The sequence below is a fragment of the Notamacropus eugenii genome, chromosome 1, assembly GCF_028372415.1.
Source record: "Notamacropus eugenii isolate mMacEug1 chromosome 1, mMacEug1.pri_v2, whole genome shotgun sequence".
Lineage (NCBI taxonomy): Eukaryota > Metazoa > Chordata > Mammalia > Diprotodontia > Macropodidae > Notamacropus > Notamacropus eugenii.
Window position 1 is genome coordinate 95,391,788 of NC_092872.1, and position 26,821 is coordinate 95,418,608.

At 35.0% G+C, this 26,821-nt stretch overlaps 1 protein-coding gene across 5 annotated transcripts in view; it reads left to right on the forward strand.

Annotated features, from left to right (window-relative positions):
* The window catches only part of GSPT1 (G1 to S phase transition 1), a 42,575-nt gene extending 17,243 nt beyond the window's left edge, over positions 1 to 25,332 (forward strand). For 3 of the 5 annotated variants that reach the window (XM_072610043.1, XM_072610058.1, XM_072610073.1), the window contains exons 2-15: positions 8,794 to 8,838; positions 8,944 to 8,985; positions 9,720 to 9,950; positions 10,847 to 10,880; positions 11,371 to 11,448; positions 14,369 to 14,549; positions 16,124 to 16,278; positions 17,321 to 17,461; positions 18,213 to 18,306; positions 18,744 to 18,824; positions 21,365 to 21,538; positions 22,312 to 22,401; positions 22,681 to 22,849; positions 24,844 to 25,332. In XM_072610043.1, the coding sequence (XP_072466144.1) occupies positions 8,794 to 8,838; positions 8,944 to 8,985; positions 9,720 to 9,950; positions 10,847 to 10,880; positions 11,371 to 11,448; positions 14,369 to 14,549; positions 16,124 to 16,278; positions 17,321 to 17,461; positions 18,213 to 18,306; positions 18,744 to 18,824; positions 21,365 to 21,538; positions 22,312 to 22,401; positions 22,681 to 22,849; positions 24,844 to 24,896 (1,568 nt within the window). In that variant the 3' untranslated portion in view covers positions 24,897 to 25,332. The remainder of the gene's footprint in view (positions 1 to 8,793; positions 8,839 to 8,943; positions 8,986 to 9,719; positions 9,951 to 10,846; positions 10,881 to 11,370; positions 11,449 to 14,368; positions 14,550 to 16,123; positions 16,279 to 17,320; positions 17,462 to 18,212; positions 18,307 to 18,743; positions 18,825 to 21,364; positions 21,539 to 22,311; positions 22,402 to 22,680; positions 22,850 to 24,843) is intronic. The other 2 variants (XM_072610049.1, XM_072610064.1) reach the window with 1 other exon arrangement.
* Positions 25,333 to 26,821: the final 1,489 nt, after the last annotated feature.

Genomic DNA, 26,821 nt, shown 5'->3' on the forward strand with positions numbered 1-26,821 from the left:
GCAAATTTGTTTAGTTAGATTCTTCCTGCCCCCCTTTCTTTATTCTTGAGAAAGTGTAACATGGGGTATAAAGAAGTGTGCTTCAGAGAAAGGAACACGAAGACTGGGATTCAGGGCTCTGGCACTCCTGAGGAAATCTTTTCATTTCTCAGTGCCCCCAGGAAGCTCTAAATTGCTTTATTCACTCTACCCCATGCTGCTCTTTTGCTTCCTGTCCTTCCTTTGGTACAGAGTACCTTCCATTTAGTCTTCCTTAATCCTTCTCTCGCTGGAAGAAACTCTTCACATTGAACTGTAATTCCATTTGAGGAGTTTACATGCCTTAATGGAGGACACAGTAATGACAAAACTAGTGGTTGGGTATATTTCGCTTTGTGATTTATTTAGTATTATGGCCTCATTTGTCACAATTGCTTTTTTGTATTTTTTTTTCAAAATATCTTGCCTAGTAAAGTCAACAGAAACATGTTTATCCCTTAAGTTTATGAGTAAATGAATGTCTACTTTTTAGCCACATAATGTAGTGCTCCCTACCTCCACCCCAGTATCCTTATTCACAATATAAATAAAAAGTTCAGGTGGCATCCATATTGATTGTCAAAAGACTTTGTATGATGTGATCTTTATGCAGATAATCCCTAGCACACACATCCCCTCCATCGCTACCTCTTTTGAACACTATTACAGCAGTTTGTATTTGATTCTAATACAGATATCTGAGAGTGAAGCAGTTACTGGTATTTCTTAGTACTTAATATCCACATATTAAGTTGGTGCTGTCCTTAATGACCCCTTTGGCGATCAGATGAAGCCCATGAACCCCTTTCAGAATGTTTTAAAGTAAAATGCATAGGATTACAATGGAAATCAGTTATATTGAAAGAGTTACTATAATTAAAAAACTGCATTCGTGGATCCCAGGTTAAGAATCTTGGATCCTTTTCCTTTCTTTAAACTTAGTTGTATTCCACTGTGGCATACTGTATTATGAGGTGATACTGCTCACAGTCTCCATCATTCTTTGTAAGAATTTATAAATAAGGTTGTCACCTATGTTGGCTTTTGCATATCTCTGCTTGGTAAATAGATCAGATGTTTTCTGACTGAGGTGTTTTTTAGATTATCTTGATGTTTTCTTTTGGCAGTAAGTTTATATTAGCTAAATTTCAGTGTGCAGTTGTTATAATTGGTGTCAATTACATCCATTTTCCAAATTTTTGGCAAAAGTAACTTCCTTATATAGGCTAAAGTTTCTTTTTATTGCATTTTCTTATTTTTCTTTTAGCTTTGTATTAATTTTTATGTTTTCTCTAATGAGTCAGTAGTTTTAAGTATATACGAATAACCAATTTGGAAGTAATTCCTCCATTAGTCGGTTAACATTTATTAAATTCTGCTTTATGTTCTAGGCATTGAGGATGCAAATACAAAAATGAAGTAGTCTTTACCCTCAAGGAATAAAGTTCTTTTGAGGGGAGACTACATATACATATGTGAGTCTGTACAATATATATCTATATATGATTATATCAGGAAGAAAATTAGTTAATTCCTGTCCTTTAAAAAGAGAATATTTAATTTGTGATGTTATTTTGTGCTTAGTCTGTATGTCATGCTAGGCCTTCTAATTCTTGAAGGAAGTTTTAGGTCATATCACCATTCTTTATTTCTGAACTATATTTGCTCCCTTTTTTGCCATTCTCATTTAAAGCTTGCCTTTGCAGTGAAATCACTGGCCATCAAAGAATATGTTGATTTAATGTACAGGATCTTACAGAGCAGTTTTGGGTTTTTTTTGCTCTACTACAAATGCTGATATATAGCTGCAATTGATTAAAATTTTGTATTTTCCCTTTATTTCATTTTTATTTCCAAATAGTTCCTTTAAAAGAAGGGGGTAGGATAGTTTAGGTAAACCGATACAGTAATCAAGTTCCGCATTCGTAGTCATTCGTTTCCCCCTCACCTCTCCTCTTCTGTAAAGAAAGGAGTCTCATTCTCATTTAATTTGGGGCAAACTTGATTGGATTGTTACAATTATATGATGTTCAGTTTTTTCTTTTCATTTGTATTGTTAGCAGATACGTTGGTTCTACTTATTTTGTCAGTTCAGTATGTCTTCCTACACCTCACTGTAGTCTTCATATTAATTATTTCTTATGGTGCAGTAATAATCCATTACAACATATACCACGGTTTCTTCAGTCACTTCCCAGTTGATGGACAGCAACTCTGTTTCCATTTCTTTGTCACTTCACAAAGAGCTACTATAAATATTTTGGTGTGGGCAGGTATCTTTGAGCAGTATGCCTGGTAGTGGGATATCAAAGGATAAGGATATTATAGCTATGTCTTAGCATAATTCTAAATTGCATTGCAGAATTGGGAAGACTAATTCCATAGTTTTCATGAATTGCAGCCTCTGCAACATTGACCACAAATTTATTGGTTTGAGGTGAAGCCTTAGTTTTGATTTGCATTTCTATTAGTGATTGGAGCAATTTTTATTTTTAATAGTTTACAATTCTTGTATGACCTGTTTACTTGGGTTTTTTTATTATTGTTTTTTACAATCTTTTGGTATTTTGAGTACGAAATTCTTTCCCTCCTTTCTTACCTCCTCTGCCACTCACTGAGGAGGCAAGCAACATGACATCAGTTAAACATGTGAAATTGTGCAGAATATTTCCACATTAGCTGTATTTTTTAAAAAAGAAAAGAAAAATAAAATGAGAAAAATTATACTTCAGTTGTCAGAGTTCAGCATTTCTCTTTCTGGAGAAAGCTTTTTTCATCAAAAGTCATTTGGAATTGTCTTGGATCACTATATTGATTAGAGTAGCCAAGTCTTTCATAGTTGATCATCATTACATTATTGTGCACAATGTTACTGTGCACAATGATCTCCCAGTTCTTCTCACTTCACTTTCTATCAGTTCATATAGGTCTTGGCATGTTTTTCTGAAACCACCCCCCTCATCATTTCCTATAGCACAGTAGGACACCTTCACAATCATATGCCACAATTTGTTCTACTGTTCCTCAGCTGATGAGCATTCCTTCAATTTCCAATTTTTTGCCACCACAAAAAGAGCTGCTGTATACTACTTCTTTCTAATCGGTAGTGATTGAGAGAATTTTTTCATATGACTATAGTAGCTTTGATTTCTTCTGACAACTGTTTTTTGACCATTTCTCAGTTGGGGAATGTCTCTTTTTATAAATTTTACTTATTTCTATATTCAGTTTATATTTGAGAAACAAGGCCTTTCTTGGAGAAACTTACTATAAAATATTTTCTTATATTCATTGTCAGGCACCTTTTAGTAAAATGTAGTTTCCTTGATAATCCCTTTTAGTCAGGTCTGTTTTTGCCTTTGTTTTGTCTGAGATCATGATAGCCACCCTTACCTTTTTTTTTTTTTTTAAACTTTGGCTGAAGTATATTAGATTCTGCTCCAGCTTTAACTATGTGTGTGTCTTTCTGTTTTTGAGTGTGTCTCTTGTAAATAGCATATTGTTAGATTCTGGTTTCTAATTCATTTTGCTATCTGCTTCCATTTTACGAGTGAGTTTATCCCATTCTTATTCACAGTTCTGATTACTGTGCATTTCCCTCCATCCCATTTTCTTCTGTTTCTTCTTTCTTTTTATCCTGTCCCTTCTCCAAAGTCTATTTTCCTTCTAATCACTGCCTCCCTTAATCTGTTCTCCCTTTTTATCATTCCCCTCTCTTTCTTGTATACCTTCCCCTCCTGTTTTCCTCTTGATTAAGTTACATTTCCATATAGTGTGTATATATAGTATGTGTCTGTATGTATATGTACATATATATTTCTATATAGTGTGTGTATATATATTCTTCCCTCTTTGAACCAGTTCCTATGTGAATTTCACAAGCATTGCCTGCCACTACTTACCCCCTCCCCTATATTTTGCCTTCTACTGTAAAATCTGTTCCTTGCATTCCTCTTTTATGTGAGAAAGTTTTCCCTGTTCTACCTCTACCTTCTCTCAATGCATCTCTTTCTCACTTGTTCATATTTTTTTTAGAGATGATCCCAACATAATCGACTTGTACCTGTCTGTGTAGACTCTTTCTAACTGTCCTAATAATGATGAAGTTCTTAAGAGTTACATGTATTATCTTCTAACATAGGAATAACTACTGATTCCTTATGATGTTTTTTAATGTTTACCTTTTTATGCTTCTCTTAAGTCTCATGTTTGAATGCCATCTGTTCTGTTCAAGTCTGGTCTTTTCATCAGGAATGCTTGAAAGTCCTCTATTTCATTAAATATCCATTTCCATCCCTGAAGGATTATGCTCAGTTTTTTGGGGTAAGTTATTCTTGGTTGTAATCCTGCTCCTTTGCCTTCTGGAGTATCATTCTAAGCCTTCTGCTCCTTTAACGTGGAAGCTGCTAAATCTTCTTTGATCCTGACTGTGTCTTCACAATATATTAATTTTTTATTGCTGAATGCTTGAAGTATTTTCTCTTTGACCTGAGAACTCTGGTAATATTCTTGGGAGTTTCGTTTTGTGATCTCTTTCAGGAGATGATTGATGGATTCCTCCAATTATCTCTCCTTGAAAATGTGGGAAAATTGGGACACTAATGCATTGTTGGTGGAGTTGTGAACTGATCCAACCATTCTGGAGAACAATTTAGAACTATGCTCAAAGATCAATCAAATTGTGCGTACCCTTTGATTGAGCAAAACCACCACTAGGTCTGTATCCCAAGGATCATAAAAAGGACAGAGGATCTACATGTATAAAAATATTTATAGCAGCTCTTTTTGTGGTGACAAAGAATCGGAAATTAAGGGAATGCCCATCAATTGGGGAATGCCTGAACAAGTTGTGGTATATGAATGTAATGGGATACAATTGTGCTATAAGAGATGATGAGCAAGGTGATTTCAGAAAAACCTGTCAAGACTTAAATGAACTAATGCTATCCACATCCAGAGAAAGAAATATGGAGTCTAAATGCAACTCGAAGCATTCTGTTTTCATTTTTTTTTTTTACCTTTTGATCTGTTTCTTTCACAACATGACTAATATGGAAATATGTTTACATGGTTGCACATGTTTATAACTTGAGATTGCTTGCTGTCTTAGGAGGAGGTCATTTTCTCCTTTTTTTATTCTTTTGATCTTGTTTTATGGTTTCTTGATCTCTAATGAAGTTATTAGCTTCCACTTGCCCAGTTCTGATTTTTAAAAATTCTTTGCTTCATTTAACTTTTGTACCTTTTTTTCCATTTGATCAGTTCTGCTTTTTAAGGACTTCTTTTGTTCAGTGATTTTTGTACCTCTTTTTCCATTTGGCCTATGCTACTTTTTAAGGAGTGTGGTTTTTTTTTTAAGTGAATTTTTGTGTCTCTTTTGTCATTAGGCCAGTTCTGTTTTGTAAGGTGATATTTTCTTTGGTATTTTTTTTTTGTGCCTCTTTTACCAAGCTGTTAACTTTTCATAATTTTCTTCCATTATTCTTATTTGTTTTCCCAATTTTTCCTCTGTCACTTTTAATCTCTTTCTATAATTCTTCCAGGAGTTCTTGGGTTTGGGGCCAGTGAGCATTTTTTTCTTTGAGACTCTGTGTATGTTTTCTTTTTAGTTTGTAGTCTTTCCTGAGACTATAATCACTTTTTATGGTCAAGTTCTTTTTTTCTTGTTTGCTCAATGTTTTGTCCTCTTTTTTGACTCTGAATTTTATGTTAAAGTTGAGCTTTGCTCATGTTGGGGTGGGGAGGCATTGTGCCAACCTGTAGACTTTTTTCTGCTCCTGTTTTCAGAGCTAGTTGTGGGGGTCTGAAAACAGCAGCAGAAAACCCAAAGGTGAACTTGTGGCTGCCAGGAGACCACGAATCCTTCCTGGGTAAAGAACAGAATTCAGACCAGGAGAGCAGTAATCACAGCTCTCCCAGGATGACACGAACAAAGCACCACCTGCAACCATAAGTTCTAGTGCTCTCTGCCTTGGAACTGTGCCCAGGGCTCCTGCTTCCTTGTGACTAACTCTCAGTGCTCCTCTCCACTCTGAAGCTGTGACCCAGAACTCTGTATGGACCATAAAGTTTCTGATCAGGGCTAGCTGTTCTCAGTGCCAGCGGAGGGTGCTGTTTGCTCTCTGACTGTTTGTCTGATCCCCTTACTGGCTGACAACTTCCAAAGCTACTGCTGTGGGTGCTCTTGCTGTCACTATTTATGGTCACTAGACAAGTTTCTACCCCAGTGTCAAAAACTTTTCCTTCTGATTTACCTTTGATCTTTTGTTGAATCTGCCACTCCTCCAAAATTTGATTTTGAGGCATTATTTTCAAGTTGTTTGGGGGAGAATGTTGAAAGAGTTCCACTGGGCTGGCCTCTGATCCACCATCCAGAACTGTTTGTTCATATCCTTTGACCATTTATCTGTTTGGTGTTGAGTTATTTTCATGCTATACTTTTTGCAGATAACATCATGAACTTAGCAATACAAGATAACCAAATAAGTGACAAATGAAATTTTTTTTGTTGCCTTTACATACATGAAAAAAGCAACTCTCCTAACTTTTTTAAGACCTACCCAAACATCCTTCCATTTTCTCTAAATTCTTTATGTCTTCTGGTTTTGTTTACATTGAGAACTTCAAGATGGATATAATTCTTTTCTCTAGTAGTAAGTTTTCTTGGTTGGTGAACTGGGATACTACATTTATAGTATTAGCCAGAGAAGTGAACATTTATAAAAGGTCTCAAAACCCTACCTCCCCTTCTACCCCTCTGCCACTGTCAGTATAAAAAGCAGACTGGAGCCACATAAGAATGAGGACCATTTGTATTTTTCTTTGTGAATGGGTTGTAATGGTCAAATAACTCATTACCAGGTGCTCAGTCTGCTGGTGTTGAGCCTTTCTTCTCTTAGCTTCTCTGCTTTTTGGACAGCAGAATTATTGTCACCTTGCTTGATGAAGCATCAGAGTAGGACATTGTGAAGTGTATATCACTAACCAGCTGCTAAATTAGCAGTAGTACTTGAGTACTTGAAAACATTTTCTCTTGTCTTATTAACTGTCATCCCTGGGAACAAGTGACCAAAGAGTCACAGAGGTTTTGCAACTGCTGTTAACTCTGGAAAAAACCAGAGAGCTCACATAAGTTATCAAAACCACACTTAACTCTTAAAAATAAAATAAAACCAAAGAGCTAACGGTGGTTATAAGCAACAAGCTTTCTTTATTCCATTGGAGGAAGGAAACCAGGCACATGCTGGACACACATATCCCTCTAGTGGAAGATCTGCTTTAGTGTGGGCAAATCTCAATACATGTACTAGTGGGTACACAGTGAGCTGTAGCCCTGAAAATGAGGGGTAACAGCAACAAAGAGATGAATTTGACCCAAACACAGATGCTACAAGTGCTTGTCCAAGCTCAGGGACCACCTGATGCTGTTGTGAAAGAATTTTGGGATTTTGCCATGACTGAGATCATCCAGAGGGTGAACTGCAAGGGATTATGCCAGGTTCAGGACAGAGCTCGCTTGACTGGGCCTGGAAAACAGGGTGTCTCCTAATACTAAAAAGAAAGTGTGGTTTTGGCATGGGAATCCTGACATTACATAGTGCATCAAAAAGGACTTATAGTAGAATGTTTTGTAGGTATTCTCGGAATGATTTTATTGGGTCATTTTGATATTGACTTAGATTTTGAAAGAAAGGCTTTATACGTGGAGTATCAGGTTCCAAACTTTGTGATCCTTTCTGAGTTTTTCCCCAAAGTCATTACAACAGAGGAATAGAACTCTTGGGTGTGTGTGTGTGTGTCTGTGTGTGTTTGTGTGTGTGTCTGTGTGTGTCTGTGTGTGTCTGTGTGTGTGTGTGTCTGTTTTATACAAAACCAGATTTGAGTCTGCCTTTTATGATAACCTTTGCAGCCCATCTATCAGCCAGTGACTAGCAGTTTGGTGTTGAGCAGGTGGTTTCACTTCCCTGGCTCTTAGTTTATTTATGTTTGAAATGATGATTTTGAACTAGATGATATCTAAATTCTCTTCTAATCTGCTGTTCTCTAGTTTTTTTATAACTGGTTCATTTCCTACAGTAAGCCTGAATTTGTGATTTGAGATTGTTATAGAAACTATGGATTATTTCTTAACTATAGAATTAGAAATGAGGAAGAATCTAATCTGTTGAGTATTAAGCACTTCTGCAAATGCTGAGAAAAATGTGTATTAATGTAGAGCAGCATCTTTTAGAAATGACATGTTTTTGCCTCTTAAGGTTTAATCTAGCTAAGTGTTGTTATAGTAAGGCATAGTTCATGTACCTTAATTAGATTGACTTGTAGAAGTTGAGCTTTGTGTGATACTGTATGTGCTATCAGCTGTAACCTTTGTTAGACCATTTGGCTTAACTCTTTTAAAAAGGGAAACTTTACTGAGAAGTAATGGTTGTTTTATAACAAAGTGTATTCCCTCTCCCTGTCAAGCTCTACTTGCTTTACAGTGAAACTTTAATTCACACTCTAGTAACTGATAATAACTTTAACTAACCTGGGTAACAGTTAATTTGTACAATCCATGAAGAAAGAGTTTGCAAAACAGTTAATAGTATAAAAAAATTAGGTTGTATTTTAACTGTTTGAAATGTTTTAAATGCATTGTTTGTGGACTGAATGTAATGGCTAATGGTCCCCTTCAAAGAACTTACTGTACTTAGCTTAGCATTGGGGGACATATTGGGAAATGAAACAATTTATGATTATATATATGTTTAACAAGAACTTATTTTTATTAAACAGCACCTGTGGAACCTTCTCAAGAAGAACAGTCAGTGTTGTATGAAGGTAATTTTCTGTTATGCACTCTCTTCTTCAGAAGTCATTTGTTGTGGGGTTGGAAGGATAGGTATTTTTTTGTAAACGTGCATTATATCTCAATTTCTTGTTTAGGTTCAAATTCAGCTGTTAGCATGGAAGTTTCAGAACCTGTTGGTAAGACACTTTCTGACCATATTAATACAGTAATATGAAACTTTCAATCTCAAGATTTAAGGTGCAAATGTAAGTGTTATATTATAATGGCTAAATTGAGCACTGGCTTAATTGAGTCTTTGCTGTTAAGTGCATATGTAGAATGTATATTATGCTTTTCAGTTACTTTTGGAATGATTTTAATTTGTCATGAATATTACTTTAGTACATGCAATGATCACAGATATAACAGGATTAAGTGGAATGCTGTTAAATAAACAGTATTTGTACTTCAGTTTACTTTTGGCCAAAACTTCCATTTTACTGTCAGTGTTTCATTAATATTTTCTGTTATTCCCAAGTCGATGAATGGAACGTTAGACCAGATTTAAATGACAGGTTTTTAGATGTCTAATGAATTTCTTCTTGAATTTCTACTTTTTAATTGTTCTTCCCATTAAGTTACAATAATTTTTAGCGCATTTTGGCTTATTGGAATATCTGATGTCTACATTAAGCGAGTTTTAAATTCATATTCATCATTGCTGTTTTTCCCTTATGAAAGTGCTCCTTAGCTAAAATAAAAGTTTCTTAATTTCATCAGCTTCAGAAATAAGTGGAGATATTTCTGCTTTTATGTATGTAGCTGAATGTTAGAAAATGAAATTTTTTCCATTGAATATCTTCATAAAAAACAGCTGTTTGTTGTAAAAATGAGTTCAACAATAAAATTAAGGCATTTGTCTTTCTTCCAGTAGAAAATGGAGAGACAGAAATGTCCCCAGAAGAATCATGGGAGCACAAAGAAGAACCTAGTGAAGCAGAGCCAGGGGGTGGCTGTATGGGAGATGGAGGACACCCAGAGGAAAGTGTCCCAGAAATGATGATGGAAGAAGAAGAAGAAATACCAAAACCTAAATCTGTGGTCGCACCACCAGGTGCACCTAAAAAAGAACATGTAAATGTAGTATTCATTGGGCATGTAGGTAAGTGGTAAATGGGTGAAGGCTGGAGAATTGTTATGTAATAGGTGCATGAAAGTATTGTTCAGTTGGCTGTGGCGTTTCGGTCATTGATACTTTGCATGTCCTAACTTATATGTATGTTAGTAGCTAAAACCTTTCTTCTTTGGTTTTTAATAAAATCTGCTTAATACAGTAATTCCAACATCAGCTTCCTTTGAAATGAAATTTATCAGAATGTTTTCTGATTCTTTGGGGCTTCTTATCTAGCCAAAGATGTATTTATTCAAATATTCTCCATTGTTGCTATTTGTTGTCTAAATGGGGACCTGAGGGTGGGAATGAGTGTGAAGAAGAGGGGGCTGCTTTCTCAGTGATAACCCATCACTTGTTTTCATGCCACTTTTACAGATCCCATTGGTGAGAAATTAACAGTGCTGCACTTGTGCTCTGTTAGGAGCTGAGGAAGCAAATAATTCTCCCTCCTTTTGCACAGTTATCTCCTAGGGCAAGAAGATTATTGGACCTTAAATATATACCATGACCAAAGCATCGATTTCTATGGAACAAAATTCTTTTGTGGTCTTTACTTTTGTTTTTGTACTTTTGGGTTGGCTACCTTCTTGTTTAATTTGAAGAGTAGATACTTCAGACATGGGGATAGAGTGCCCATGTTCAGCTGCAGCAAAAAATAGAAAAGGAGATAGCATTAGCGCTCAGTACTCTTACCATTCTTGGTAGAGGTTATTCGGAATGATAGTGTAAAGCTGACATAGTAGTGATTAAATGTGGATTCTTCCCATAATGCCCAATGTATAGTTTCTACGTTGTTTCTAAGTATAACAGCGGTTCTTTATGATAGCATATGTATCCACTTTTACTTAATTTTTAAATAGTTTACATTTCTTTGCTTTTGCTAGATGCTGGTAAATCAACTATTGGAGGACAAATAATGTAAGTTGATGATGTATTTTTAACAAATCTCTTTATCAAGAAACAGCAACTTTAAAACAACATTCTCATCAGGGAAGGTTCTTTTTCAGCCTTGATCATCTCCAAACCAGTATTTATGACAGTTGAATCCTTAGTTTTCTTCAAACTTTTGAATTCCTTAATTCAAATACTAGTTTATTTACTGAAGAGTCCCATAGTGTTGTTAAGGATACCTAAGAAACAATTCGTAATTCTTGATTCATTCCCTGGAAAAGTTATTTAAGTCAACTTGGAATATAGTTCACTTGAGGGATTTTAAAAACTGAATCTAAAAGTATTGAATAGGGAAATGCTTTCTTCTCTTTACCTATTAAGTATCAAGAACATAGCTGGATTGGCCTCCTCTTCCCTTAACACGGCACAAAATCTTTAAAATAATTACTTTTGCTTACTGACTGCTCTAAAAGTTTTAACATATGCACATATATGTGTGTTTATGTGCATTTTTTAGGTATTTGACTGGGATGGTTGACAAAAGAACACTTGAAAAATATGAACGAGAAGCTAAAGAAAAAAACAGAGAAACTTGGTATGGAAAATTTTATTATAGTAATACAGAAACTACTGGAAATTTGCCTAATTTTATTTAGATGTTGGGCCATAGCGATTAATTCTGTGGTCCCTGTTAATATGTCATAACTATAGTTGTTAAGCACTTCTCTCTTTTGGAATAGTTCTCTAATTCAGAGTTATTTGAGTTATAAAGATTAAAGTTTAAAGATTGGTGTGTCTATATTAATGAATTCTGGAGTCTTTGAGAGGTATAAACTTTGGGTTTTGTGCTAAAAAAAAAAAACTAGACTGCTTTTTGTTCAGGTTTTCCTCCATTCTTCCCATTTGTGTACAAAAAGGCAGTAGGGAGGTGAAGCAAAAAATGCAATTTATATCATCCTTTGAAACATTTATGGAAAGGGAGGCAACACTAGTGCAAATTTCACACAGTATATCAAGTACTGAAAGGAAAATGGAATTTTGCATTTCTTCAGCATGAATTAAAATGGTATGACAGTGAAGATGATTTAAATTCCTAAAAAACTAAAATGGTCATGGCAAGCTAGATAGAAATTTGTAAATGTTTTTTGTGTGTCCTTGTGAATAGCCTTCCTTTTCTCCCAGAAATTATCAAGTAGTTTTTTGTCTTTATATTACGTTCTGTTATCTTAATTATACAGACCTATATCCCCAGGCAGTTATTCATTTTGCTGCATTATTTTTTTTTAATAAGAAGACTATAACTTCTTCACACAAGTACTTTGAGGTTGTTACTCCTATGAGATTGATAGCTCTAACATTTTTATTTTAATTTATTTTTCTTACATACTTCAGTTAATTACAATGACTTGGGAAATGATGAGTTTGAGATCATTTGATTGATTTTGTTGAGGGTCACAGTAATAATACTTTTTAATACTTGATTGCTTTTTCTTATGAGGGGAATTGAGAATTGTCAATATGTAGACAAATGAGCTTTACTTTGAATCTCCTTATTTGTGGGTGTTTCTTTCATTGAATTTAGGTAGATAAAGTTTAAATTCAGAGATTCTATTCATAGGTGTTGAAGCACTTATAATAGTTGAGTATTATCTTCAGAATAATCATACTTTTTAGAGCTGCATGGAAACTTAATATAATCTGACTCCTTCAGAAGTTAAATTTTGCCTTGGTTGTTTAAAGTCCTGGAGCCTAGTGATCAGGAAAAGCCAGGTTACTGAATTTCAGGTACTCTTTGTCAATCTTGTTTTGACAAAGTTGTGTTTGTCCTTCATTGCCTTAAGAAGACCATGCCTTCAAAGAAATGATGACATGACTTGCACTTTGTTTTGAGTGAGGAAGGGTCACCAACCTCACGTCTCCTCCTGGAACCATCAAAGTAGATTACCATAAACAACCAAATTACAAGCCAATCAAACTCCTGAAAAGAGTTAAGCAAAAATAGTAAAAGAAAATACCAGGACTGATAGTCATGCAGTTAACCATACGATTTTATGAATTTGCCATTTAAAAAATATTGTTACTATTTTCTTCATTTCACATGGTTGTAGTCAGTATATGTGTACATATTGTTCCTTTGGTTTTGCTTTCTTTACTTTGCATCATCTTTTAAAAGTCTTAAACATATTTAATTGAATTCTTCATATTCATTGTTCTTCATTACCTCCCAGTGTTCTTTCTGCTGTGTTGTACTCCCTCCTAATTATCTTCTGCGTTCTGTTTGGTAGAGTATCTTTAAAATAAAAACATACTGCCTTTGCCAAGCATTTTGCTCATTTGATTGAGGTTTTTTAGTAGAAAAAGTGTTGTAAATGTGAACTTTAGATTCAAATCTTCTAGAGACAATAACTTTAATTCTAGGATTCTCAGCTTTAAAAGAGAAAATTCAAAGGGATAGAAATTCATTCTTTTTTGAAAAACTGACCTAAGCTCTTTGCTTTCAACAGTGTATAACTCTCAACAATGTATAAGCAATTAGATAAAATTAGATAGCCAACAGAAAAAATTTCATAGTAAGATCAAACATAGTAACAGTTCTCTTGGAAGTTCAGGTAACACCTTGGATTCATCAAACAGAATAGTAGTCGGTTGACTTTTGCTGTGTCTTAAAGAATCATTTTCCTAAAATTATTCAAACCCTTTTAAACCACTTCTCCAAGGATTCTCCTTTTCTACTTGGTTAAAGATCAGTTTGAGATACTTAAACTTAATGTAATCACTTTCAGGAAGAATCCTTCCTGCTTTGAAAAAGCCCCACCCTAGGAAGCAGCTAATTAGGCCTTTGGCAGGAATGATGTAAAAGATTTCATGCTGTTTTGGAATTGATAATTAAAGAAAAATTGATCTTTTTCTCATTCAGATTAGACCATGAACTTTAGACTTTAGGAGACAGCTAGCTGATGGCCGTGGATAGAGTGCTAGGCCTAGAGTCAGGAAAACTCGAGTTCAAATCTGGCCTCAAACACTTAGTAGCTGTGTGATCCTGGGCAAGTCACTTAACCCTGTTTCCTTGAGTTCCTCCTCTGTAAAATGAGCTGGAGAAGGAACTGGCAAACCACTATGGGATCTTTGCTAAGAAAACCCCAAATGGGATCATGATGAGTCAGACACAATTGAAAAATGACTGAATAACAACATTGTGAGCCTGAACAAGTTACTTAAACTCTGTTTGCTTCAGTTCCTCCCCCTGTAAAATGCGCTGAAGAAGGAAATGGCATACCGCCATTGGACAGTATGATCCTCAGGATCAATAACTGCTTTTTTTTAAAAAAGGGAATTAGGGTGGGGTAGGATTCATATGATTCCAAGTAGGGAATATCAATTCTGAGATTACTGAGTTATTCCCCAGCATATGCTTGCATGTAAGAGTTTTTTTAAAGTAACGATATTCAGAAAATCTTAAATAATATAGGTCCAGTTTTAAAAATAATGTATCTTTGAAATTGTATTTCTCATAGGTACTTGTCATGGGCCTTAGATACAAATCAGGAAGAACGAGACAAAGGTAAAACTGTGGAAGTGGGCCGTGCTTACTTTGAGACAGAAAAGAAGCACTTCACCATCCTAGATGCCCCGGGGCACAAGAGTTTTGTCCCAAACATGATTGGTGGTGCTTCTCAAGCTGATCTGGCTGTGCTGGTAAGAGATTGTATCAGTTGACTTTTGTTCTGTTAACTGCAGCTTAGTTTGAATTCCAGAGATTTGAGTTCATTTTGAATAAATGGGCAAGTGGTAGAGTTCATAGTCATGAACTTTATACTCAGTTATTTCTTTCCCAGGAGTCTGATCATTATGAGTTTGTGACTGGAGTTAACTTCTGGGTACATGTTTACGATAGATCTTCCTTTCCTTGGTCCCAATTCAGTTCTTTACATTTCAGTACTTTGTACATCTTCATATGTTTTATGAGTCAGCTTCCCTCTGGCACCTAGTACAGTGCTTTGCACATAGTAAATGCTTAATAAATACATATCTGCTTTACAGTATACTTAATGAAATTTTCAAAAATTGATAGAACTGTCACTTATGTTGGGGAAACATTTAGTAGAGATTTTATGTGTGTATGTGTGTCTGTTTGTCTTTCTGTCTTCTCCCCTGTGTGGCCCCTAGTCAAGTGAAATGTGAATACTCCCTGGGGAGAAAGATTGGGAAAACGTTTCATTATATGAATCATTTTGTTGAAGTGATCAGTAGTTAAGCTTCATCAATATGTTATATATTATTTTATAAATGAATCAATAAACACTACACTGGTGGGGGTGCTGGAAGAAATATTCTTTCACTGGGGGAATAAACCTCAAACCTTTATTTTTCTCACCCTATTTTGAGCAGATTTATGTGCATGAATGTGTGTGTGTGTGTGTGTGTGTGTCTGCACATGGACACACAAACACCACTCCCCAAAAGTACATTCTTTGAACAAAGTTAAGCATGGGGGCTAATAACACCTGGGCTCGGTGCTGTGTGGAATCTCTCCTTTGGGGAGGTTACAGTTTAGTAGAGGGATAAGACACAAATGAAGTTAACTGTAATACTCAGTATTAAGTGAATTCATTAATTGTAGAAGTGCTTTTTAAGATTCAAAGAGCAAAGTTGGTAATGTTGAGTCTTGGGGCCAGTTGGGCCTCAATGTCAGGACTAGAGTGGAATCAGTGGAAGAGATGATGTTTGAATTGGACTTTTAAAAGATGAATAGGAAGTTGCTAGCTGAATTAGGAGCGAGGATGTTCCAAGCATTAAGAAACTGAGCAAAGGCACAAAGTGAAACAGGGAACCAAACTTTTCTGTTATCTTTAATCTGTAAAATAAAGCTTGAAAAATAGAGTAGAACCACTTAGTTTAGGGCCTAGAATGTTTCACAAAAAATGTAGCATTTCATTCAATAGGCAGTGGGGAGCCATTGAAGATTTTTCAGTAAATGTGTAAAGCAACCATATGAGTAAGATTATTCTGTCAGGAATGTGAGGGGTGAATTGGAAAAGAAGAGGAAATGGAAATGGCAAGTAATAGAAAGTGATTCCAAAAGTCTAGGCAGGTGTTAATGAAGGATCTACCCAAACTAGAGTGGTGGTAGGTAATACTCATAGAGATAGGCTTTCTAATTTCTGTCCTGCTTTCTTATGGTAGATTCTAGTATAGCTGAAGTACATAACATTTTCAAATTGGAAGTGTATGCACTGAAAAAAAACTTACAGGCTGTTTTCTTGGAATAGGTAATCTCTGCCCGGAAAGGAGAGTTTGAAACTGGATTTGAAAAAGGAGGACAGACAAGAGAACATGCTATGTTGGCAAAAACAGCAGGTGTAAAACACTTAATAGTGCTTATTAATAAGATGGATGACCCAACAGTAAATTGGAGTAATGAAAGGTGAATAAAGCTTATATTCATCTTACTGTTATCTTACTGTTTATTCTTAATCATTTAATGGGGAGAACTGTGGTTTTCTCAAAACTTTTAATGAAGCTCTTAAAAAAAAATCACTGAAACTTCGCTGATAACCTCTGTTATCTCAGGCCCTTCCCCTGAAAAACCTTGTTGGTAACAAATAAGTCAAGTGAAAAAGGTCAACACTTGAACTGTGTCTGAAAACCTATGGCTCATTTTGTACCTATTGTCCACCATCTCTGCCAGTATTCAGGAAGCATGCTTCATCCCTATGTTCTTGTAAAGCACAATTGGTGATTGCATTGATCAGATCTGAAGTCTTTACAGTTTTTATGTAAATTGTTCTCCTGGTGGGGCTGAATATGTGTGAGTTTATGCAGATCTTCCCAATTGAGTGTTTTATTTTTGGCATTTTCTTATGTTTCAATAATCATTGCAGTACATTTTAACACAATTTGTTCTTCTATCTTCCAATAGATGGGAACCCACTTTTCCTTTATTTCTTTTCCAAAAATTCTGATGTACATATTTTTATATTTATGGGACTTTTCTTCTGTCTTTGACCTCCTAGGGATCATAGTGGCATTCCTGGGTCGCAGCAGTGTATAGTTTAATTCAGTTTATATAAAGTTCAGGGACTTTTTTTAAAAGTATTACTGCAGATTGTTTTCTGAAATAGTTGGTTGCATTCACAGCAATACAGTAATGTACTTGTTTTCCCACAGTTCCTCTAGCGTTTATTGATCTTTGTCTCATCACTTTTGTCTTAATCTGATTGTACTTTGGTTGAATCTTGAGTACTGAGGTACAGTCTTAGTTGTTTTAATTTACACTTGCTATTTGTGATTTTGAATATTTTTGATATGGCTGTTGATAGCTTGCATATAACAAGCTTTCAGAAACTTTAAAACTGTTCATAAGCCACTGGGGACTATTTGGGTCTTCTTTTTGAATTCTCCTTAAAGATGAAATGTTATATGCTTTTCTTTTTCACAATTGGCTAATTTTTAATAAATATTTGTAGATATGAAGAATGTAAAGAAAAGTTGGTGCCATTTTTGAAAAAAGTTGGCTTCAATCCCAAGAAGGATATACACTTCATGCCCTGCTCAGGATTGACTGGTGCAAACCTTAAAGAGCAATCAGATTTCTGTCCTTGGTATATGTAAGTATCTTTAAGGCTGAGGCAGATAATGACTATACAGTGTTCTTGCTCAATGAGTCCACAACTTACAAATTTTAAAGGAGATTTGTCTCCCTTACTGTTTAAATACATGATGATCTTGTGGAATATATTTATTTACAGTAATTAGGAATATAACCTTGACATTTTAAGGGAAATGGTTTATTATGTAGAATCATAATTTTGAAATTGAGATCTGGGCTAGTCTTAATTTTACAGGTGCCTTATCAAATAATTGCTTCAAAAATTCTTCCTCTCTAGTCTACATGATGTAGAAACAAAAGTAACAGATAAAGGTGTTTGATACTGACATGAACTACAGTGGAGAAACATTCGCTTTGAAATCAGAAGATGTGTTTTTTTAAGTAATTTTGTTAGTTGGGCGTTGGGGGAGTCACTTTACCTCTCAAACCTCAGTTTCTTCATTTATAAAATGAAGCTTGTACTACTTGTTTTACAAGATTATGATGAGACTTCAGTGAGATTATGTATGTGAAACACCTGGTATACTATCAAGTGTTAGAAGTTCCTATCCTAGGAACCAATCTGTGGAAAATAATAAATATTGTTAAGGGAAGAGACTATTTGGAATGAATAGAAAATGTTCTTTTAACAGTTATGCTTACCTTTTTGCATTAGTTGCCAGTACTAAAATCATTCCTTGATTTATGACTTTTCCGACTTGTCTTATTGGGCAAAACTAGTTTTGTTAATTGCTGTGTTATCTTTTCAGTGGATTACCATTTATTCCATATCTGGATAATTTGCCAAACTTCAACAGATCAGTTGATGGACCAATCAGATTGCCAATTGTGGATAAATACAAGGTATCAAGAAAGATCACGGTTAGATGGGGGTGTCTTAGTTCAGAGTAGTTTCTGTTAACAAAATAGCCTAAATAATGGATTATAGTCTCTTTGTAGCTTCTTAGGGTTTTTTAGTAAGTCATTTTGATTCTTCACATCCTGGAGTTGCTCTTGTTAGTAGTCTGTAGATAGCACAGAATCTTTCTCAAAGAATTGATTATATTCTTTCATAGAGCCATTTTTGAGAATATACTATTTATTTTGAATTTGAGATCCTTTACTCAGGTCCTTGGGCTAATGTATTCCCTTCTTTAGTCAGCCTTAGTGATTGTTCCATAATAATTAGTCTGAATAATTAATTTTCTTTACAAGTATTGTTTACAAGGTAATCGATAAGGTTGAAAATGTAACCAACAAATTATGTCTGTATATTTAATTTTAAAAAATTATTTCTAAAGGATATGGGCACTGTGGTCCTGGGAAAGCTGGAATCAGGCTCTATTTGTAAAGGACAGCAGCTTGTGATGATGCCAAACAAGGTAAGAATGAAAAGTTTTCTGAGTAAGTTGTATTGCTGTATTCCATTCTTTTCTTGAAAATATCAGTAAATATTTGGAACATGAAGCCATGAACTACAAATCAAAGAAAATTCACCATTCATCTAAATGAATGTTTCACCACAGTCTTTGGGAAGAAAAAAAGAAATGGGTAAAATTGGCAGGGGTGGCGGGTGATGGGACCATGGCCCGGTGTCATTCAATTGAAAAGCAAATAGGACCTTAACCTCCGTAAAGGTGACTTTTGCTGTATATAGTTAAGATGTGATACAGTGTCTATAACTCTGCCATATAAACTATGCTGTTGGGTGATTCTAATAGGTTCTTCTTCCTCTGATTTCAGAGATCTGCCAAGATCCTAAAGGAGGCCCTTGATAATTCCAAAAATAGATATCAGTATTTCATTAAAACATGCCAAATCCTAGAACTTTATTATTATATCTTATATTCTAGTTAGTGTTTTAATTAGTGGCACCTACTCTGTGAGCTTAAAATAATCTTTTTCTTATTTCTACCTTATTATTTCGGTTAATGATTCCTGTGTTACTACCTTGAATGTATGGAGTCAGGGAAAAAAAACCACTCAATAATTTTCATTGAACCTGAACATCGATACTTACGATGGACTAGCAGTGGTAGACAATTAACTATTTCCTAATGGGCCAGTTTAACAGGTGGACTGTTGTTGGAGACAGTCCTGCCTGATAAGGATAATTACTCTTATTCCCACAGAAAAATCCCAAAGCTGCCAATCCCATTAGACCCATAATAGAGCAGAATGGCCCAGCAAGTTGGAGACTAGACTAATAATTAAAAGTGTATATTGTATGTCTAAAACCCAGTAAGAATACCAGTTTTTTTTATGACTGGCCTAAAATCTTTTCCAAGCTCAAAATTAGCTCTATACCCCAAAACTGTAACTCCTGTCTTTTCCCTGTCTCTTTCAGCAAGAAATCATGTAGTCTTACTGTTCAGAAATATGAATTATTAGTGCGTGACAAAATTACAAAACTATCAGATACTAAATAAATATGAGTGAATAAGTAATTAGCTTTTGAATTAGAATACCTGACAATCTAGGCAGTAACCCTGTTATATCAATTCACTGCAATCAAAGGATGCTTTTTTCTTGAGAAATCATGTCTGCTTCTGAGATGGATGTATAGAAAGGGTTATTTTAGTGTTAGTTCATCACTTACTGAGTATTAATATGTACCTTTGAATCATGTCCTAAGGAAGGACTACGTCCTTGAGAGTTAACTTAGTATTTTTTCCAGACTTCAGCCAAAGTCACACCTCAACTTACTCAAACATGTCAGAGAGAGGAGCGAATACCATCTCACTCAGGAATCCATTCCAATGTTTAATAATCCTCTATCTGGAAATTCTTCCTTATATTTAATTTAAATCCTTCATGCTGCAGCTTAAGCCCATTTCCTCTTGTTCTGTCCTCAGTGGAGATGGAGAACAGCTGGTCACCATCCTCAGTATAATAACCCTTCATATACTTGAAGAAGTTGTTTGACTCAAACCCACATTTGACAAAGGAATCTCGAGATAAAGATTCACATCACCTTTAGATTAGCTCCATTGGTCTTAACCATTAAAGGACATTTGTGTGTGGGGGTGGTGCTGGATTAGTTGAGCATAAAATAGTAAGTAAAGATTTCTTGTTACACTTCTGTGTGGTGGGGTTGTTAGTGTCGACCCCTTTACTCCCTTAAGGTAGACAGTTTAGTTAAAAATATAGTCCTATCTTTAAATTTATACACAAGAAATAAATGTCCTTGCCTATTTTCTGTGTAAAATTATGGTGGGTGGGAGTGGGGGAAATTGCCTTTAGAAAGGTTTTGGTGTAGAAAATAGTGGTTCAGAATTTCACGGAGATCCCTTTCTAGTTGTTCATTAATATCAGTTTAACATTTTAGAAAGGATATTGTTTCAACACTACTGATTATTTTTTCATATGATATGCTTTTAAACTTATATGTCTGAATAGATTTCAAAAAGTGCAAACTCTTAGATTATTGGGAACTGATGGACATTGGAGATGTGCCATGAGATTAAGAAAGTTGGACCTTAGAAGAATCAAATGACTAATTCCCACTTATATTCATGATATAAAGATTTAATAAGTATAAATTAGGTGCTTTATAATAGAAGAGTTAATGTACAAATACTGGCCTTGATTTCTCCTTTGAACAGTATCAGAATAAGGCAACAAGCATTTATGAAGTTATTTGTGCCAGGTACTTTGATTAATATGTAAAGATGTGAGGAATTGCTTTATATTTTGATTGGCACTTGTATTGTTGGTATATGTTTTATTTCCATCATTGATCTTGAATGGAATAATCTTTTCAATACAACAGATACTTTTCATTGCTTTTATCAGTAAGTAAAAAACCTAGCTTTAAGACTTAAGCAAATGAATTACATATGAATATGTGTCATTTTATAAAGTATAATGTAATGAACACATTTTGCAACTATCAAAAAGATCCAATCTTGATTTCTTTAAGCACAATGTGGAAGTTCTTGGAATCCTTTCTGATGACGTAGAAACTGATTCTGTAGCCCCAGGTGAAAACCTCAAGATTAGACTGAAGGGAATTGAAGAAGAAGAAATTCTTCCAGGATTCATACTTTGTGATCCTAATAATCTTTGTCATTCTGGACGCACGTTTGATGCCCAGGTAGGTGCAAGTGCACACGTCGCCGCATCTTCAGTCTGATTATAGAGTACTTTGTTTCTCTAACTGTTGTTATATCATTGATTTGCATTTGTAGTATGATGCTGATTTTCAGAGGAAGTGTATGGAGGAGAAACTTTACCAACTTAATAATGACACCAAATTAACCAAGTCCTTGACACTTGGGACATAAATACCTTAGTTCAAAACCATCTAAATGCATAGTGTCTTAGTTATTTTTTATTCAACATATAATTTGCAATGGAGTACTAAAGCCATGTCTCAAAGAGCTCTAAATTTTAAATAAACTTTATTTTTGACTTTTAGAAAGTGTTATTGAAATTTTCTCATTTGATCCTCACAACAAACCTGTGTTAGGCAGGGGAGAAGATTGTGTCCTCATTCTCTAAATGAGGAAACTGAGGCTCAGAGAGCTTAATTAACTTGTCAAATAGTAATAAGTAAATGGCTAAACCAGTCAGCATTACAAACTGCTGACCTTGACTCTTTAGCATTTTCCTTTGACCTACTGTCAAATAAGTAATTTTGATGCTACCTGTTTGGTTTATTTCAGAAAAAATCAGCATGCCATCTTCCACCTTCCTTTAAAACTCTCCATGTTCTGCATATACCATAAATAACCTTTCTAATAACTATACATTATAAGGAACAGTTTATGCTGAGTGACTGGAAACCCATAGCCATTGTGCTATTAATGATAGGTTAATTAGTGCCAGTTTTTTATACACTGTGTAATGCTTTGTATTGCTTTTCAGATAGTGATTATTGAGCACAAATCCATCATCTGCCCAGGTTATAATGCGGTGCTGCACATTCACACCTGTATCGAAGAAGTCGAGATAACAGTGAGTTTCAGTAAGATCAAACACAACTTTGAGGCAGTCGCTATGAGGCGATGGTGCCTAGTTGAATACCAGAGCCAGACTTGGCTGTTGTAATTCCCCCACAGTGGCGTTTTTTGGGTGCTGTTTGGAGTATGTTTTTGATGTTAATTCTTGCAGGGTTCGTGACTTGGGAGGCGGGGTAACGAGTGAGCGCTGACCTGGTTTGGCTTTTATTTATTTGGCTTAAACTCTTTGTTTATCTGGTTTGATGTGAAGCTTCTGGACTTGTGTTTTGGATAGGCCTTAATCTGCTTGGTAGACAAAAAATCAGGAGAAAAAAGCAAGACACGACCACGTTTTGTCAAACAAGATCAAGTATGCATTGCCCGTTTAAGGACAGCAGGAACCATCTGCCTTGAGACCTTCAAAGACTTCCCTCAGATGGGTCGTTTTACGTTAAGAGATGAGGGTAAGAGGACTAAAAAAATAACATGCTTATAACTCATTGATCTATGCTTGTGCTTTAATAAAATTCATCTTTAGAATCCTGCATCGTTGTGGGTTCAGAGAGGACTTTGAAACCTTAGACTCTTAGAACTGGAAGGGACCTTTGAAATCATCTATTCAAATCCACCTTTTATTGGAAAGAAAAGGGTAAAGTGAATTCTTGGAAGTCACAACTAATGAGTGCCAGATGATTTGGGACTGGAACCCATAGCTCCTGCCTCCTTCATAAAGTGTGCATCAGTGATATCTTAGCTATGGTGGGCTGCTTAGAATGGAAATCTTAAATATGATTCCATAGTACCAAATTTTAAAAGCATTTTATATGTTAAATACATGGAAAATTTTTAAAATTTTTACTTTTATCTACTTGATTTTAACTGCTTGAGCAGTACCTACAGCTTGCCTTCTGTGACTAGAATATATTTTTTTAACTAACCAAAGTTTTGAGTAGCATGTTATATGATAATTTAACTCTTCATTGTCTAACCAAATGTATTTCACCTCATTGAAGATCTTTGGTTCTGAAATGGGTGATACCGAAACTTCATGAGAAACTTGATTGAGGAATCATGAAATTAATACTACTTTTGAGAAAACTCACTTTATTGGAGTGAGATATTTATATAAGATTGATGAGGGGGGTTTAAAACTTAAACTTAAAACTTAAGATAGAATATACTTTTATTTTAAAACTTCTTACCCTCTGTTTCTCAGAGCATTTAGTACATAGGGACATAGGTTGATTTCTCTTTACCACTGTTACTTTACAGTTCTTTGTAAGACATAATCCTAGTGACATCATGTAGTCTATCAACAAACATTTATTAAGCACTTGTTGTATACCAGATAATGTGCCAGCTTCTAGGGATAGAAAGATAGATATGGAAAGACAAGGGAGTCTGAGGAGGACAGTAGCACTGGGGGATTCAGGGAAAGTTTTGTGTGGGATGTGGAACTTGAACTGAGTTTTGAAGAAAAGGAAGGGAGAAGGATCAGAGGTGGGAGTCAGACGTGTGAGAAATGTCAGGATCGTACTGTGTAAGGAGACTGAAAAGGCAGGGTGAGGCCACTTGTTGAGGGGCTTCAAAAAATAAACAGGAATATGCAGATATTTTATCCTAGAGACAGTAGGAAGGGGCTAGAGTTAATTCAGTAGGGATGATCAGAACTACCCCATTTTGGTAGTTTGGGAGGATGGCATGTAGTGAAGGAAAAGACTTGAGAAGGAGGGGGAGCAGTTAGGCTAGTTGAGATGTGATGAGGTTCTGTCGTGAAGTCAGGTGGTCACTGAGTAGGGAGAAGGAAGTGCATTGTAATATAATGTGAAGACATTCACCTTCTCCGCTTGGTTGTAGTCAGCATGGGCAGACATAACTGAAGGCCAAAAGGATGAGGTTGTTAGATACTTTTAGGCCTTACTCAATTTAGTAGCGTTCATATTGGTTGTTGTAATCTATTTTGCTTTTACTTTAGATATTCTACTAAATTTCCAGAAAAAAAAAGGGATGACAATACCCATTAATTCATGTATGTTCTGTCTCTGTTATATGCATCAATAATAACTATTTCTTTGTCCTAAACAGTTATACTTCTTTCACATTTTAAAGTTCTAGTGATAGAGATTACACCTTCTACGTCTACCTTTTGTGTTTAACCACTTATATATGTTATCTAAAACTTTGCATTTGGAAATTCTCTTGTTGGCTTAAGATGTCAGTAAGCCTTTTGAATAATTTTTCCACTATAAATTCTGATACAGTTGTTTACCATACCACAGTCCATACCATAACCAGTAAAATATTGTGTAAGATGTTATTCCTTTGGACTTAAATTTTTTCGAGTTGACTCGTATTCAAAATGGGACCTCAGGAGGTCAAAATGATTTTGTAGTTTGTCTAGACTGTTAATGAAAAGGTGGTTTTTTATTTTTATTTTGTCATTGTTGTTGTCTTTTAGGGAAGACCATTGCAATTGGAAAAGTTCTGAAACTGGTTCCAGAGAAGGACTAAGCATTTTTCTTGATGACCCTGCACAATACTGTGAGGAAAATTGACTCTGCAGAAGCCTACTTCACACCGCCTTCTCTTGTTTTCTGCCCGTTGATAAACTTCTCCCCATATTTTGCAAAGACAAATTTCACAGCAAAAGTCCACATTATGTCAGCTTTCTCATATTGAGAGCTCCGCTATGCCACTGTTGAATTTCCCCCAAAGTTTTTTTCTCCTCCCAAATTCTGCTTCCTTGGACAGATTCGGCAATAGCTTTGTAAGTGATGTGGACGTAATTTGCCTACAATAATGAAAACCTAAAGGAATTTTTTATTTTTAATTTTCCCCTTAGGCATATTTAGACATCTTTTTTCCAGGCAGATCATTCAGAGTGTGCGAGTGTGTATGCACATGTTACAAAGACAACTACCATGTTAATAAAATATTCAATTTGAAATCCTTTTCGGTATTTGAATTGCTTTTGAATAATGTTTTTTATCTGGATGTAACACTGTTGCATTAGCTTTTTAACTCTCCAAGTAATTGAATACATTTTATTACTTGGACTTTTCTAAACTACCCCACCCACCCACCCACTGTTTTAAATGAGGCATTAACAAACAACGTTCAAGGTTGTTATTAAAGGAAAAAAATAAGTCTTGTCCCTTTCGGTGGTTAGTGCATTCATAAAACTAAAATATGTTTGTTCAAATAAGACAGTGTTTTATTAGTTTTATTTTCTGCTAAAATTAATATTTAGGTTTATTTGATTTCTCAAACATGTTATTTTGAAATGACAAACAGCATTCTATGGTTTTATAGGTAAGACAATGAAATTCTTCCCTTCTGTAAAAATCTAGTAACCAGTCAAATCAGTGGAATTCACAAAAAAGATAACTTGCAAGATCTGGCATAAAGTGCCTCTATTAATATTTGGAGAAGCTGCATTGACTTTGAAAACTGCATCAGTGAAAAATGCCAGTTCTTACAAGTTACTCAGTTCACTCTGTGTTGGTAACTTTGAAGGCTGGATAATCCTTGCTGTTTAAAGCTAGATATGAATTGAGAAAATCAACTACAAATGTTTATGATCATAAGAGTGTGCACATACTGATATTTGGAGTGCGATAAGTAGAATCAGGCACAGTTTAATTTGTGATCTAAGCAATTTGAACATGAAAGATGAGTTTTCTTGAATCTAAAACTGAAATTAATTTTTTGATTGAGTTACATGTCAGCATTGTTCTTTTGAGGTTGAAGGTTAACAGTTTATCAGAACTGTGACTTAAAAACAAATTTAAGGTGAATGAGAAACAGAAAAGAAAACTTTCAAAGTATTACTAGATGCCCCAATTTAATTTTTAGTGTTGCCGTTTATTGAAGAATTGACTTTTTTAGAATGTTACTTTCCCCTAATATAAGATACTATGTAATCATGTATTTAAATAATGGAAAGTCCCCTCCCTGTAACATCCCTTAGAAATGAAAAAGCAACAGTCATTGACTGTATTTCCATTCAAAAAATTTTAAAACTTAAATCATTTTAACCATTTCTGTTTCTTTGTAACTGTGGAACCTCCCATTCATTTAACTTATAAGGCTACATTGTATGGACAGAGCAAAATTATTGTCCTTCAGTTTCATATGATTACACCTGTAGCTACCATAATGCATGAAGTTTAAATAAATTTTATTATGTCTGCAAATCTCTGGGCTTTTATTTCTGGGAAATCTGAGAGCTTTAATTGAAAAAAATAAGCTCTTTTGTACTGACAAGTGAACAAGAGCAAAACACTAGCTTTTCTTGGATTTCAAAGAGTCTAAAATTAAAGAATCAGTAAAATTCTGTCCAAAGATTATTTTCCATTTTTGATTGAATAAATTTTTTAACCAGGTGTTTGCTCTCAAAATGTTTACACTTTCAATAACTGCTTATTGCCAAGATT